The 14,838-nt window shown below is 36.0% G+C and overlaps 1 protein-coding gene, 2 long non-coding RNA genes and 1 pseudogene across 3 annotated transcripts in view; 2 read left to right on the top strand and 2 right to left on the bottom strand.

The window, feature by feature from the left end:
• LOC107748413 (elongation factor Ts, mitochondrial-like) overlaps positions 1-1,163 on the top strand; it is a 2,954-nt pseudogene extending 1,791 nt beyond the window's left edge.
• Positions 1-7,759, bottom strand: part of LOC107748415 (uncharacterized) — an 8,674-nt gene extending 915 nt beyond the window's left edge. Inside the window, exons 1-2 of the long non-coding RNA XR_001640926.1 lie at positions 7,673-7,759; positions 3,301-3,303 (exon numbers count right to left, since the gene is read on the bottom strand). This is a non-coding gene — a long non-coding RNA (uncharacterized LOC107748415). The remainder of the gene's footprint in view (positions 1-3,300; positions 3,304-7,672) is intronic.
• On the top strand, positions 4,208-6,022 carry LOC107748414 (uncharacterized). The gene is made up of 3 exons (XR_001640925.1): positions 4,208-4,314; positions 4,638-4,665; positions 5,883-6,022. It is a non-coding gene; the product is annotated as an uncharacterized LOC107748414 (long non-coding RNA).
• Positions 7,760-12,027: 4,268 nt separating the features above from the next.
• Positions 12,028-14,838, bottom strand: part of LOC107748388 (SWI/SNF complex subunit SMARCC2-like) — a 16,119-nt gene continuing 13,308 nt past the window's right edge. Inside the window, exons 25-26 of the mRNA XM_016563164.1 lie at positions 14,206-14,512; positions 12,028-13,338 (exon numbers count right to left, since the gene is read on the bottom strand). Coding sequence (XP_016418650.1) covers positions 13,274-13,338; positions 14,206-14,512 — 372 coding nt within the window. The 3' untranslated portion in view covers positions 12,028-13,273. The remainder of the gene's footprint in view (positions 13,339-14,205; positions 14,513-14,838) is intronic.

Genomic DNA, 14,838 nt, shown 5'->3' with positions numbered 1-14,838 from the left:
GTGTAATATTTACAATATTACACAAAAAATCTGTTTCAAGTAAAGGCTGTTCTGTCTGTTCATCACATAATCCTGGAAAATTTAAAAAATATTAGGCAGCACAACTGTTTTCACCATTGATAATAATAAGAAATGTTTCTTGAGCAGCAAATCAGCATATTAGATTGATTTCTGAAGGATCATGTGACACTAAAGACTGGAGTAATAGCTGCTGAAAATTTAGCTTTGCATCACAGTAATAAATTACATTTTAAAATATATTAAAATAGAAAACTGTTATTTTTAATTGTAATACTATTTCACAATAATACTATTTTTACTGAATTTTTAATCAAATAAATGCAGCCCAGGTGAGCATAAGAGACTTCTTTTAAAATCATCAGAACATCTTACTGACCCCAGACTTTTTAAGTCTGTATTGCACAAGAAATTATATTATTACATGATGTGATTATATCTTCACAACATGAGTTGCACAGCTTGTAAGCATTTCCAGCACACACGGTCTATTGTCTACCTCCTAATAATTAAATATAATAATAAAAAAAATTTTCATCATTCTCATCTCATTTCAGTATTTTTTTCCCCTTTCAGGGCGATTAGGTGAGAACATTGGCATGCGGTGCGCCGTATCACTTGCTGTGCCCTCTAAATGGCACATTGGCTCATATGTACATGGAGCAGTTCCCGGGCAGGTTGGCATTGAGATGGGGCGCTATGGATCGCTAGTTGTGTTTCAAGGTGGACCTAAGGAAGGGATGGACGCTCTGGGAAGGAAGCTGGGGCAACATATAGTGGGCGAAGCACCTGTTTCTCTTGGCAACTTGGACGATATACCATGTGGTGAATCTGAGACGAGACTTTTGCCCCAGACCTTCCTCCTAGATCCCAAATATACTGTGGGACAGTACCTGACTCTACAGGATGCACGTGTGCTAGACTTCATACGTTTCCAGTGTGGAGAGAGAACCAGTCAGGAGGAGTGAACAGAGTTGTTTGAATGAGAAAATATATTTCCTTAAAGGATCAACTTTAGTGAAATTTGTCTCATCAGCTTGGTTCAAAATCATATTTTCAGCTAAATGTATAAAATTACTATACATCTTTAATATTTGTGTCATTTTAACCAAAAACAGGATCAAATCATATCCATGATATCTCTGTCTGCATCCCTCAACAAAAATTATAGTTTATGAAATGAATTAAGAAAATGAATTGTAAAGTGATCTAATAGACATTGTTGTTTTGACACTGACATGTAACTGGTTTAAAAAAAAAAGATTCTGAACTCTTGTGCTGGTTGTGTGCCATCACAAAAATAAATGTTTTTCGATCTACGGTCTGTTTTGTTATAGGTTTTGATTTTACCAAATACCAAAGTTTATAGAGAACCTAGTTAAGCATCTGACCTGGAAAGTGTCTGTGTAGACACATGTCTAATCTAGTGCTTTACTATTATTTCACTAGAATAATTGTCTTCATTCTTATATTCTTTGTGCTAACACCCATCCTGACTGAATCTTTAGTGCCATCTAATGGAGTGCAAGAAGAATGCATATTTCTAACTTCTAAGAGTCTTTGAAGATCTGTTCAGAAGATATCAGATGATATTTGAGAAACATGCATTGGAATCAATGTAAATTACATTATTGGGAAATGGAACTATTCCACATTTATTTATTTACCTGTTAATGATCATACAACTTATATTTAAAAAGTAAGTTCTTTGATCTTTATGTGGGAAAACTAGAAGTCATGTCAACTCTGGTATACCAGATCAGGCATCTGTTTAGATGTCATGCAGAAATAACTGTTTGCATGTTGCCTTTGTATACAAAAAAAGGTTCAGAAAAGTTAAAGGCTTTACAACGGCGGTGCCCAATCCTGTTCCTGGAGATCTACCATCCTGCAAAGTTTTATTCCAACCCTGATCAAACACAACTGAACCAGCTAATTAAGATCTTCAGGAGCACTTGATAATTATAGACAGCTGTGTTGGAGCAGGCCTGGAACTGAAGTTAGGTAGATCTCCAGAAACAGGATTGGGCACCCCTGATTTATAAGCTGGCTACAAGATCAAATCCCAACCACCACATAGTCCTAACACAATACTCAAAGACACAGCCAAGCCCTAACCTAATAATGCACTGATTAAAAAAATTCATTATAAATAAGGTGTAATATATGCCTCTCACGAAAAAGTGGAACAAAACATTTCTATATTTGCCAAGCCTTCTTGACAGTTGCACTTACATGAATGTTTTTCTTTTCTTTTTTAAGATACATGATGTCCTTGTCTGAGAGAGATGTTGTCGAACATTATGGCAGGTTTTTTTTCAGCTGAATCCCTTACACTCTTAAAAATAAAGATTCTTTATTGGCATCTATAGTTTAATGAAAACATTTAATATCCATGGAATCTTTCCATTGCAAAAAATTATTTATAGTGGAAGAAGGTTCTTTAGATTTTTTAAATTTTCTTCACACAAAGAAAAAAATGGTTCTTTTAAGAAGTGTTCACTGAAGGTTCTGAAGGTCCAGAATGCTTCTTCTATGCTGGCATCACTGCAAAAAACATTTTTGGAACCATTATTTTTTAGAGTGTAGATGTAAAATATTTACTTGAAGTACCCTCTAATATTTTCATTTAATATTTTAATAATGGCACATTTGCTTGTTCACGGTTCCCTGATGTCACTAATGTTTTAGGAAACCATCAAATTAAATATAATAATAATAATAATAGGTCTAATAATAGACTCTAATCATAAAAATGAAGACAGAAGTATATAAATGTTATAAATAAATTGTACTGTAAAATAAAAAGAATATTTGATGATAATTATAATTTAATTTTACAATAAAAGTTAGTTACAATACTAATATTTATGTCTTAAATTCATCACTTTCAAACATTCAAACCCTTGAGCTTTCTGCGAAATTTTTGTACTGAAATACAATACAAAAATGTTAGAAACCTATGCGAATTGGGTGAGATGAATCTGAGATATTGAAAACACCGGATCATGGTCCTCACTGCAGAACACAAGGTCCAGGGGGCGTGGTTGGATACAGATCCAACTCCTCCCACCTTACATATACCTAAACCAGGGGTTCTCAAACCTCTCCATGAAGTAGCCCCAGTACTGCACGTTTTGTATGTCTCCCTATATCTGACACACCCACTTCAGGTCTTGCAGTCTCCACTAATGAGCTGATGAGTTGAATCAGGTGTGATAGATGAGGGAGACATACAAAATGTGCAGGGCAGGAGTACTCCAGGACAGGTTTGAGAACCACTGACTTTTTAAAGAGGATTTAGCCATTCCTGTGGGTCAGGGGTGTCAAACTCAATTCCTGGAGGGCCGGAGCCCTGCAGAATTTTGTGACAACCCTGCTCTAACACACATACCATATAGTTTTCAACTAAGCCTGAAGGACTTGATTAGTTGGATCAGGTGTGCTTAATTAGGGTTGAATCTAAACTCTGCAGGGCTCTGGCCCTCCAGGAACTGAGTTTGACACCCCTGCTGTGGGTCCTTTAATTAAACCTACCCGTCTCCACCCCCTGATCCCTACCCACCCATCTCTACCCCTAAACCTACCAATCTCCACCCCCTAGATGTGGATCCAACCACTCCTCCTGGATCTTGTGTTCTGCAGTGAGGGGCTAGTGGGATCATGAGCTGCTCGCCTGTGAATGAACAGTTCCGCGCTTCAATGCTCAACACCTTACCTATTTAATTAAATAATGACGTCTTTTATTTGATAAGCACATTAACTTATATCGTGATTTTTTTTTTTACTTCAATTAATTATGCAGCCCCTATTTATAAATTTTAATTTTACATTCGATTTAAATATTAGCTTTTCATCTGTAGCCAAAACAGTAACGCAGGCAGCTACCAGCGTCGAGGTCACGGGTTTGATTCCCTGGGACAGTATAAAGAACTGATAAAATGTGTACGTTGAATGTAAGTCGATCGCTTTGGATAAAAAGTGTCTGCCAAATGCGTAAATGTTCATGTGCATCAACTTACCAACTCCTGCAGTTCCCTCGCCACCCCCCGTTTGGGAAACCCTGCATTACGGTATTCAAAGTTTCTTTAATTGCGCTTATAATATTGATACACCGGTAATGACAGTAGAGGGAAACCAGCGCCGCATTATTTGATTGGCCGATTCGGCTTGAATCGAGCTGACATGACGTCATCGTGAATCTAGCGGTGTGGCAGAGAGTGTGCGCCCATACTGTAATTCACACAGCGCTCGTACCGACGCTCTCTCGCTCCATCCTCAAACACTGCAGTCATGGTAAGTACATTATCATAGCCAGCCATCTCTCATTTTCACTATAATGCAGGCAACGCCTATTAGTCATGCAGTCGGTTTACCAATACGGACATAACATTGATACCCCAAATCATAAGGTATTTATGCCACCAAGCTCTGCTCTCAGTCCAATATCTCACCCTTTAATATTCAAATGTGCCTTGCATGGTTTGCTCTGAGTGTTTTATTTTGTAGGATAATCTTAGAATCCTTAGAATATTATTGGAATAACAAACCTCTTTGTAACAAACCTTCTTCTGTTTTAACGCTGATCTTCTCTTCTCCATTAATCCTGGCATGGACAGTCTGACTTCACAGAGGACCAGATTTGTGGTGAGTAATAAATGTTGACTATTGAAATAATATGATGCTATGAATTTCGTCGTGGTTATATAGTTGCGTTTGTTTTGCCGATTAATGCAAAATAAACGTAGGCCTGCACATCAGTTAAACTGGCTGACAGATGTGCAGTCAATGCTTAGCTCTCAGATGGGTTTGATACGGTGTACATGCTTGTGCTCGCTGTACCTAGTGTCCAAACCTAACAGAACCATGAGGAGGTTTCTTTTATATTAATTTCTGGTGCTGACATGCTGAGGTTGAAGTGCAGACAGTTTACAGATGCGTCGCGTTTGAAGGACCGGAAGCTGCTGCTATTGGAATGTGTCAATGGGAAAATTGATTGGCGTTGTTGAATTCAAGAAAATAATAATAATATGATCTGTTTTACAAATATTTTAGCAGAGGTGGCGTGGTATCATGTGCTATGTGTCATAATGAATCATTCACAATAAGATCAACATTTATTAAATTGATAGTGTAATGTTTTATTTCATGCTTACTTCATAACAAGGAGTTGTTCATGAGCAAAACAAGTCTTATTGTGCTTTATTCAATTTTGCGTGTTTACCAATCAACTCAAGAGACTCCAGGGAGAGTATAGGCAACATAACTTTTTCCTTACAAATAACAACAAATCAGATCTATCACTTCCTTCATGATAAACTGCTGTGCTTAAATTTTAACAAGCTAAAGACAACAATAACAGCAAAGATGTTCAGTACCATTCTTGTGTCCCTTTGGTATATTCTTTTTAACACATTTTTAATTATTGTGTTGTCTGTTATGTAGTATCCCCCCTTGTTTATTAAAAAAAATAAAAATCTCATACATTAAACGGTGGATTACATAGTGCATACATAGTGTAAGTGCATGGTGTACAGTGTGTCATATTCCTGTTGATGTAGTGCTTGTTCTCTCTTCTGCCCATATATGGTTAATCACAGCAAGTGTGTGTGTGTGTTAAGTTTGACTCAGGGCGGCCCGGGAAGCATCGCATTCCTGTAAGCTGCTCTGCCAAGTGCTATGATAGTGATCTCAAAGCCTCATGCAAGAACTAGAAGCCTAATGATTTTATTTTAAGATGTGCTTGTTGCTAGAATAAATCACATGAATTTTTACTCATTGTCATTTTCAGTTCACATAACTACAAATAATTTTCTGCATCACCCGCCTAATGCATTTTCTCACTCTCATTCTCTCGCTAACAGAGTTTAAGGAGGCCTTCCTCCTGTTTGACCGAACAGGAGATGGGAAGATCATGTATAATCAGTGCGGGGATGTGATGCGTGCTCTGGGGCAGAACCCTGTCAATGCGGAGGTCCTTAAAGTCCTGGGCAACCCCAGTAATGAAGGTCAGGCCTGTCCTTGGCTTCTGTGACTTTTAGGCATGCATTGGCCTGTATTATTTGCTAAAAATATGGATTTATTGACTGAAAATAACAATGTTTGAAAGCCTCGTCCCATTCATTTAAAGGGATAGTTCACTCAAAAAGAAAAAAGTCTGTCATTTACTCACCCTCATGTTGTTCCAAACCCATATGACTCTGTTACTTCCCCTGATCAATAAGCTGAAGGTACAACAATCACATATGGGTCTTTTTTCTTCTCTGAACATCAAGACTACAGCAAAAGTTTTGAAGTCCGTGTTTAATCCATTTGCCTTTCCTTCTGACAGCATTTGTACCCCACATTATGGCTGGTTGAGGAGAGGGTACGGATGGTCCTCTGTTTGTTTTGACTCATTCTTGTCTCCTGCAGCTCCCTCTCTACTGCGTCCCCTGGCTGTAGCGTAGCATGTAGCATTTCTGCATGTGCATAGGCTTCCCTGAATCCCACTGTTGCCATGATGATGCTAAATTTGCTCACCCTGATGCCCACCTCCCCCCAAACAAGTCATTCCACATTATTCTGAAATACATGTTACAATTTTAATGTTGTATATTCAAATCCCTTTTGCTTGCACTTGTTTTTATAGGCCATATACACACAATGCAGCCAAATACAGTTATCAATCCACTTAAATATGTTCAATACACAGATTTTGGTCATTAAGTGTAGCCATAGAGTGTATGGAAGCTGATGGTATTGTGAAAGAAAAATGACTGTCAGCATCATATTAAAGACTAAAACGGTGCCAGTGTAGAGTTAAAAATACAAATTTCTCGATTTTAGTCAATATCTCATTTTGATGAACCCATAACGTTTATCAAATCCCAAGAATTGGTCTTTTGGTCTATGCTGTTTTCAGTTGAAGCATGAACAAATCATCTATCATGGAAAGACGTCAATAAAACAGCTTGTAAACAATGTCACATAATGTTACATTTACCTTAATTTTGAAAGGCTATTATTTGACCTTTAATATAGTAATGTACCAACTTGACCGGGTTCCCTGTATAGTTTAGAGCATTAGTTATGAGAGGTTTTTCCTTGAAAAATTTACATGTACCTGATATATCCTAATGAATCAATATCAAATCAAATTTATTCAAGATAATTATTTAATCAAATTGCAAGCTTGTGAAATTTGTGTAAACACCCAGCCTCATCCTTTATAGAATCTCCTACTTTGTAATTTGAACTTTTGCTGTTACCTTAGGAGGCTTTGTAAAGAGGTGTATTGTTGATTCTAGTTTCCAGTCCTGTTACATTGCTGTTCCTGCTTTCTATCTGTTTTGTACTTGTGTATGTATCTGTTCTCCCCATGCCTTTATAAGGTATGCTAACTCGTTCTAATTTTCTTTAGGCCTGGACAATCTCTTTTCCTCCCCTTTTCCTTCAAATCATCCTGGGGCTTCTGCATTTCACCTCCTGTTGTTGCAGGGACATGTTACTGAGCTACACATGAAGTCTGTTGTTTTAGTACGATCTGTGGCTGTTATGGGTCTAGAAGTATCTAGAACTTCACGTGTAGTGTCCATGGCAACATTGCTGATACTGTGTTGAATTTTCTTGGATCACTGCCTCATAATTATTCTTGTTTTTTTCTTTCTTCTACAGAACTCGTAAGGATGGTCATGAGTGGTTGAAGAATTCAAACACGTTTATTTTATTTTTGTCCGTCAGGCCCCCCATGTATGTGATTTTTCATTTCCATTTAAGCTTTTTTTTTGTTTGTTTCGTTCTTTTTTCCTTAAGTGCCTTTTATCATATTTCTGGAGAATTATGGCTCATTTCATTCCAAAAACTTCCACTGGTGTTCATAGGTTTGCTTGAATACCTTCCATTCAGCCATTCATTCCAGCAGTTATTGTATTCTGCCCCTGTTTGTCTTAAACTGTGAGGGACATTTTGATTGGCTCTTAATTGTAGTTTTTTTTTTTAATACCTATTGTCTAAATGTTTGTAAGTCATTTGACATCCCTCTTTATTGTCTGCTGTGTATCCTAATAAATATTCAGAATGATCTTTGATTTAGTTTATTTGTCTATGTCAGAGCTGTGAGTGTGGGTGTACTCTGTGTGTGTGGGGGAGTATGGGTTGCCTTGTAGGGCATTGTTGTACCAACCACTTCCATTTTAGTATAGTTAACTCTCTCCCAATAAGCAATACAAGACTATACCAAATTAGGAGTATGTGAAGGTGTTTGAATGTGTTGGCTGGGGAAACTCTCGCTGCCTACATGTTTTAGTGGTCCTGTGTTTACCTTAGAAGACAAGTGGACTCCCTAAACAAAACTTAAAGAAAAGGACTGTTTAGACATTATTGATGGTATCTACGTATAAGAACACCCTGTGTTCTTCAACAGCAGCAAGTGCGAGGAAGCATGCTAACAGAAAGAAACTCTTCTGAATGGCTGTTGTGTGGTCCATAGTGTCGCATCATACCCTTTTTAAACTTGGTCAATGAACGTCGATTGTGATTGGCTGTCAATGTTTTTTTGTTTTTTTTTAATCATCCATTATTGTTCTGATAGTGATCCTAACGTCGTCTGTCATTATTGTTAAGGCCTATTCATACCGCACCATATAACGATAATATGGAAGCCTGTTTCAGAAACAGAATTAAATAGATATAAACAGAAATGTAAGGGAAAAAAGTTAGAATTGTGAGATATAAACTCCTATATAACTCATATTTTTTCTTGCCATTCTGAGTTTATATCTCGTAATTCTGACTTTTCCACAAATATCCGAAAAGCTATTATCTATAGCTTTTCAGATAATTCTATTATATTCTATTCTATCATATATATATCTATTATCTATAGATTATAGCTAGCTGTTGTGTCTGAATAATTGTGCTACTTTTAAGGCCTCCCCTAGATGGCACTGTTGTTCATACATGTTCTATTGTAGGATAGTAATAAAGGAAGAAGATTAAGTAAACTGTGTGTGGTGGTTCAGTACTGCTTGTTTTCTGCTTCTTTATTTTACTGATTCCCAACATAACAATTGGCGACGAGGATGCCAGGATGTCTCTGCTCTCTCTGCAACCCCCAGTAGCGTTTCTGGATTGCCCAGGTGAACCGAAAATTCACTTTGATGCATGGGAATAGTTATTTCAGAACTAACGTTACCTGCTTGCTATTGGTGGCGAGGAGTTTTCCGCCGAGAGGAAGAGAGCACTACTAATACACTGTTTGGGAACAGAAGGACAACGAATCTACAATACTTTGCCTCTTACCGCTGATACATATGATGGATCTTTACAAGCACTGAAACAGTTGTTCTCCCCTAAACTGAATGTTGTTTCCGAGAGATATCGCTTCAGGCACTGGGCTTATACGTATTTCTGTTGTTTAAAGCCTGCTATATTCTGTCTGAAAAGGGGAAGATGTTGTGTCTGAATAATTGTGCTACTTTTAAGGCCTCCCCTAGATGGCACTGTTGTTCATACATGTTCTATTGTAGGATTGTAATAAAGGAAGAAGATTAAGTAAACTGTGTGGTTCAGTACTGCTTGTTTTCTGCTTCTTTATTTTACTGATTCCCAACATAACACTAGCCTATAGTTTACGTCTCGCAATTGTTTTTGTTTCCACCACGGAATAAAAAAAGGTAACTGCAAATTTCAAAGTTTGTATCTCGCAATTCTGAGGGGGGAAAAAAGTCAAAACTGTGAGATAAGAGGTCGATAAAACATGAAGATGGGCGATGATAGACCATAAAATCATTGACAGCCAATCAGAATCCACCTGACTTTAACAAGTTTGAGCCTTTAAAGCAGCAGATGACAGAACTGCATATAATAATAATAAGAAGAACGTTATCATGTGCTGGTGTGGATGCTAATACAGTTATCTTTTTAGTTATCATTTTTGGTGTTTTTTTTTCCAGTCTTAAAGATAAATATTGCCTACTAGTGAATGAATGATATACTGCTATTCAGTCTTAAAAGGATAGTTCACGCAAAAATGAAAATTCAACAGCATCCTCTCTCATGTTGCTCAAAACCTGTATGACTTTATTTTAATGGAAAGTACAGTTTGTTTTTTGTTTTACTATGAAAGTAGTGACTATGAATGTGAAGCTCCAAAAAGATCGAATTATCTCCAAAAGTAGTTACGACTCATGTTTTCTGAAACGGTATAATTGCTTTGTGCAAGGAACTGCTCAAAATTTAAGACGTTATTTGCTAAAAATTTTCCCAGATTTTTTTCCTTCCAAGTTTAAATGTCACATTCATGATAAACTTGAGAGCTTCTTTTTGTACAACTGTAATAATCGAATTTCTAGCATGATAAATGTTAAACTCTCCTTTTAATCAGCAATATAAGATGGGTTTATATTCTGAAAACTCTTCACACAGCTCATATCACTGATGATGCCTTTTATTGTGCAGAAACGTTCAGTATTTTTGAAACCAAAATCGTCCATTCTAAGTCAAACAGGTTTTAGACAGCTCCTGCTACATCTCCTCAAAGGTCGAACTGAACATCTTCAAACATTCACACACATCTTAATGCAATGGTTACCAGCTTTCACCATTAAAAAAATAAAGTATAAACAAAATGTAAAAATTAAAAAAATGACAACTACTTATACCACTAAAATGTAAAAGACAAAGACCAAAGAGCTGAGCAAATTGATCAAATTACATTTTCAATACTGATTATGAGGTGTGCAAAACTGTTGATGTGAATCTGTTCTGTCAGTAATACTGCATGTTGGACTACTGCATATGTGTGCATCCACTTACATGTGTGAGGATGTAAACTGCAGGTACTATCACAGCGGGAGTGTATGAGTTTGTCGATTCTGATATTGGCAGATTGTACATCCATCACTACTAGCATTTGTAGTTTGGAAACACGGCAAATTAATGTAGATTAAAATAAAAAAAAAACATACATACGTACATACAAAAAGATGTGTGGCAAATCAAAGAGTGCATGCACACAAAACACACACACACACAGTCCAGCTTCATCGAATAAAGCGACTGACACTTTCACATGAACATGTCAATAATACGACAACATCCAAAGTCAGAAAGAGAAGGAAACATTGCAGACATGTACAATATGATAACAGCATTATGTCATTCGTAATAGTGTAAAGAAACATATAAAAATACAAAAATAGGACAGTTACAATATGAAGATATGAGATACACAGACCACAGCTGCAAACATAGCTTTAAAATCCCTTGTCCCAACTCATCAGGTAGTTGCCACTAATTTGTAAAACAAAATGTTTTTCCTTCATGTCATAAATACTTTCTGTGGGTTTGGCCTGTTACTGAAACACCCGTGTACACACACACACACACACACACACACTCTTTAACCCTCGTGTGTCCTTTTCATTTTTGTTATTTTGATCATTTTGGCTGTTAATGTAAACAGCATAAATTTTGTCAAAAATTGGTATTTTTTATTGGAATTTTATTTTACTCTAGGTATAAAAATTAGTTACACTCAGGACCTTAAGGACAAAAATGTCCCCACTGAAACCCATTAAAACAGCAATATTTAATCCCAGTGCCATTAAGCATAAAATTATGGATTCTTTGTTAATAGGCTCTCATTCGTCAACATTTTTACTATGTTTTAAAAATTTTTTTTTTACTATTTTCCATATTTATAGTGTGGTTCTTATGTGTGAACTGAAAAATTTGTGTGTGAGAATGTTAGTTTTATTTAATTTCAGTTAAGGTTTATTTTATTTCAAGTGATGAAAACATTTTAAAAATGATTTTAGTTTTAGTGCTTAGTACATGGAAAATAATTATGTTTTTTCATAAAAAACAGTGGCATTATGTAAACAAACTAGCATTTAAAGGGTTAAAATCCTAAAAATGATTGCATTTTTTTGGTAGTTATGATCAGGACGGATGCTGGTAAAAACATTTATATCAAGGAAAGCGGAAAAAAATATATCTATTTTTATGACCGTTTTTAACATGGACATTTTTGTCCTCTAAGGACCTCTGTGTAACTTTTTTTAAATTGACGCACAAGGGTTAACAATCTGAACTGAAACATCAGTTCTGGCATGAACACTGGATACTAAAATGTGCAATATGATCTCACTAAAATGACTGATTCAACTCTATTTGAGTTGAGGAACCAATATGATTCCTTGCTGCGTTTCGCAAAATGTTTTCATTGTCGATTAATCATACACTCCAATATTTAAGTATTCTCACAAGCATTGCAATGAGATGAAAATGAAACAACTACTTTCACCTGTTAGAAATGTAGAGTAACTTATATTTTGTGGCAATGACGTGCACACATACCCAAAAAATAACATGCAAACATCAATTATTGATGACATGATTTCCAAGTTTACAGTACATGTTGTCAGAGACAAAGTAAACAGATTTAATACTAATTTGTTGTCTCTTTTTTTTATCATGCTAAAATCTAATTGTACACAAAAAACAGGCCAAACCACTGAAGCTTTCACATTGTCCCAAAAGCAAAAACGACATTCACACACACGCATACAAATGAACGATAACAAAGTCAAGTTTCTCTTCAGACTTACTCCAAATCAAGTGCTTCTATGTAACAAATACAAAGATTAAGTGATAAAAATAACGTTGTTAAAAGAAAACATTAAGTCAGGGCTAATTTTGACTTTATGCTTCATACCTCCAAAAAGTAAGAATCGGAAACATTCTCAAAGTGCAATCTGTTCTTGGTTTTCTTTTGTATGTTTGTTTCCATATGAGTACCTAAAGTACATTGAGATGCTTCTGGAGTGCAGATCACAGGTACCTTGGATCCTGTAGTTCGCCTCAAAGTTAAGAGATGTTACTGAAAATGGAGGACGGACAAGGGAATATTGAGCCTTGTACCTGGTACTTGGATGCAGGCTGTTTGGGTAAGGAGTGCTTTTTGTTGGGTGTTAAGAGGGGTTTCAGTTTAAGACCTTTCCAAAAGTCCAAACCAAAGGTCTTTTTTTCTGTTTTATTTGTCAGTCAGTTTAAAGGTTATCTGTGTTTAGCTTTAGCTATTTATTTTGAATGATGTCATATTCAAGATGCTGGCAAGAATTCATTTATATAATTTTCTCCCAAAAATGATGCAAGTGACAAAAAGAGAAGTTATCGCTCCCTTTATATCTCTGTCTCTTTTGCTTTCTATCTAATCTCCTTCATTTTCTTCACTGGAATCACTGATCCCCTTTAAATCTCACCATTTCTTTTACTGTGTTGGAGGCACAGGGGCATTTGGATAGAGAGAATCCCCTGGAAGTGGAGTGCTGGAATCTGGAGTAAAACAGAAAAACAAAAAAATCTATTAGACAATTATACAATAATTACATTACAAGTTAATATAAATATACATTATATAAAAATAGGTGCAAATATAAGTGCATTCACTGATAAAAACTGTGAAAAAACAAACACAATGTGAGTCTGATTTTAGTAAACATTTCTAAACCAAAATACAAATTTTGGCCTATTTCAGTTGCAAATATCATGAATCGTGCCAAAATCATTGAATCACACTGAACTGTGACCAAATTTCAGATTTCATGATGATCATTCAGTAAATATTTAAATCGAATCATTGTAAGAGCAAATAGCCTACCGTTCAAAAGATTTTCAGTCAGTAATATGTTTGAAAAAAATTCAAAATTAATTCAGCAAGATCAGTTGATCAATAGATCAAAAATGACAGTAAAGAGATTTACATTGTTAAAGAAAAGTTCTAATTTAAATAAATGCTATTCTTTTGAACTTTATTTTCATCAAAGAATCCCAAAAAAAGTATCATAATTTCCACAAATTATTAAGCAGCCCAACTGTATTCAACATTGATAATCAGCACCAAATCAGCATATTAAAGTGATTTCTGAAGGATCATGTGACACTGAAGACTGGAGTAATGACTGCTGAAAATTCAGCTTTGCCTTCACTGGAATAAATTGCATTTTGAAAAATATATTAAAATAAAAACTTGTTATTTTAAACTGTAATAATATTGCTATTTTTACTGTATTTTTGATCAAATATATAAGCAAGACATAAAAAAACTTATCATCCTCAAACTTTTGAATGGTGGTGTATGTATACATCTACTGGACAGCTACTGTGTGTAGCGTGCATACACGTGTATGTTTCTGTCATTACCATGCGCTGCTCCAGTCTGTGTGTTGGTGGGGGGAGAACTGTGAGAGGCAGGGGGTGGAGCTTCATTGTGGGCATTAGTGGCGCTCACGGAGGCGGGGCTTTGTGTTGGGGGCGGGGCAGAGGTGTTAATGACAGGCTGGTGGGGTACAGATGGAGTACTGCCAGACTGATTGCCAGGCTGGTTGCTATGGTGCTGGTGTTGGATCTGCTGGAAGTGTTGCTGTCGGGCTCTCATCTCTGCATACTTCAACTGCTCCATATGAAACGACTGACGATCAGCAAGAAGCTGCTGCCTCTGATACTCAAGCTAGAAACACAATATACATATATGCAGATTCATTTTCATTTAAAGAAACCGTTTTCCTAAAAATATTCAGATTTTCAATGAATAATGACTTTGATTTCTGTCTGTTCCTCATAAAATATCATATTGTTTTTAGACAACTTGTAATATACTGCAAAAAATCTGATTGAATTACTTTTGGAGCCCCTGGTCAATGATTTTTTTCACATGCATGAAAGAAATAAAATCATACAGGTTCTGAAAGAAATTACTGTGAATTGTTCTTTTAAGCAATAGATGTACAAAACTATAACTGAATGAACCTGATAAACCACCGAACGTAATATATA

Source organism: Sinocyclocheilus rhinocerous, unplaced genomic scaffold (assembly GCF_001515625.1).
Source record: "Sinocyclocheilus rhinocerous isolate Xijiao unplaced genomic scaffold, SAMN03320098_v1.1 scaffold890, whole genome shotgun sequence".
Classification (NCBI taxonomy): domain Eukaryota; kingdom Metazoa; phylum Chordata; class Actinopteri; order Cypriniformes; family Cyprinidae; genus Sinocyclocheilus; species Sinocyclocheilus rhinocerous.
The sequence above is the reverse complement of the archived record's forward strand: the minus strand, read 5'-3'. Positions and strand labels throughout refer to the sequence as shown.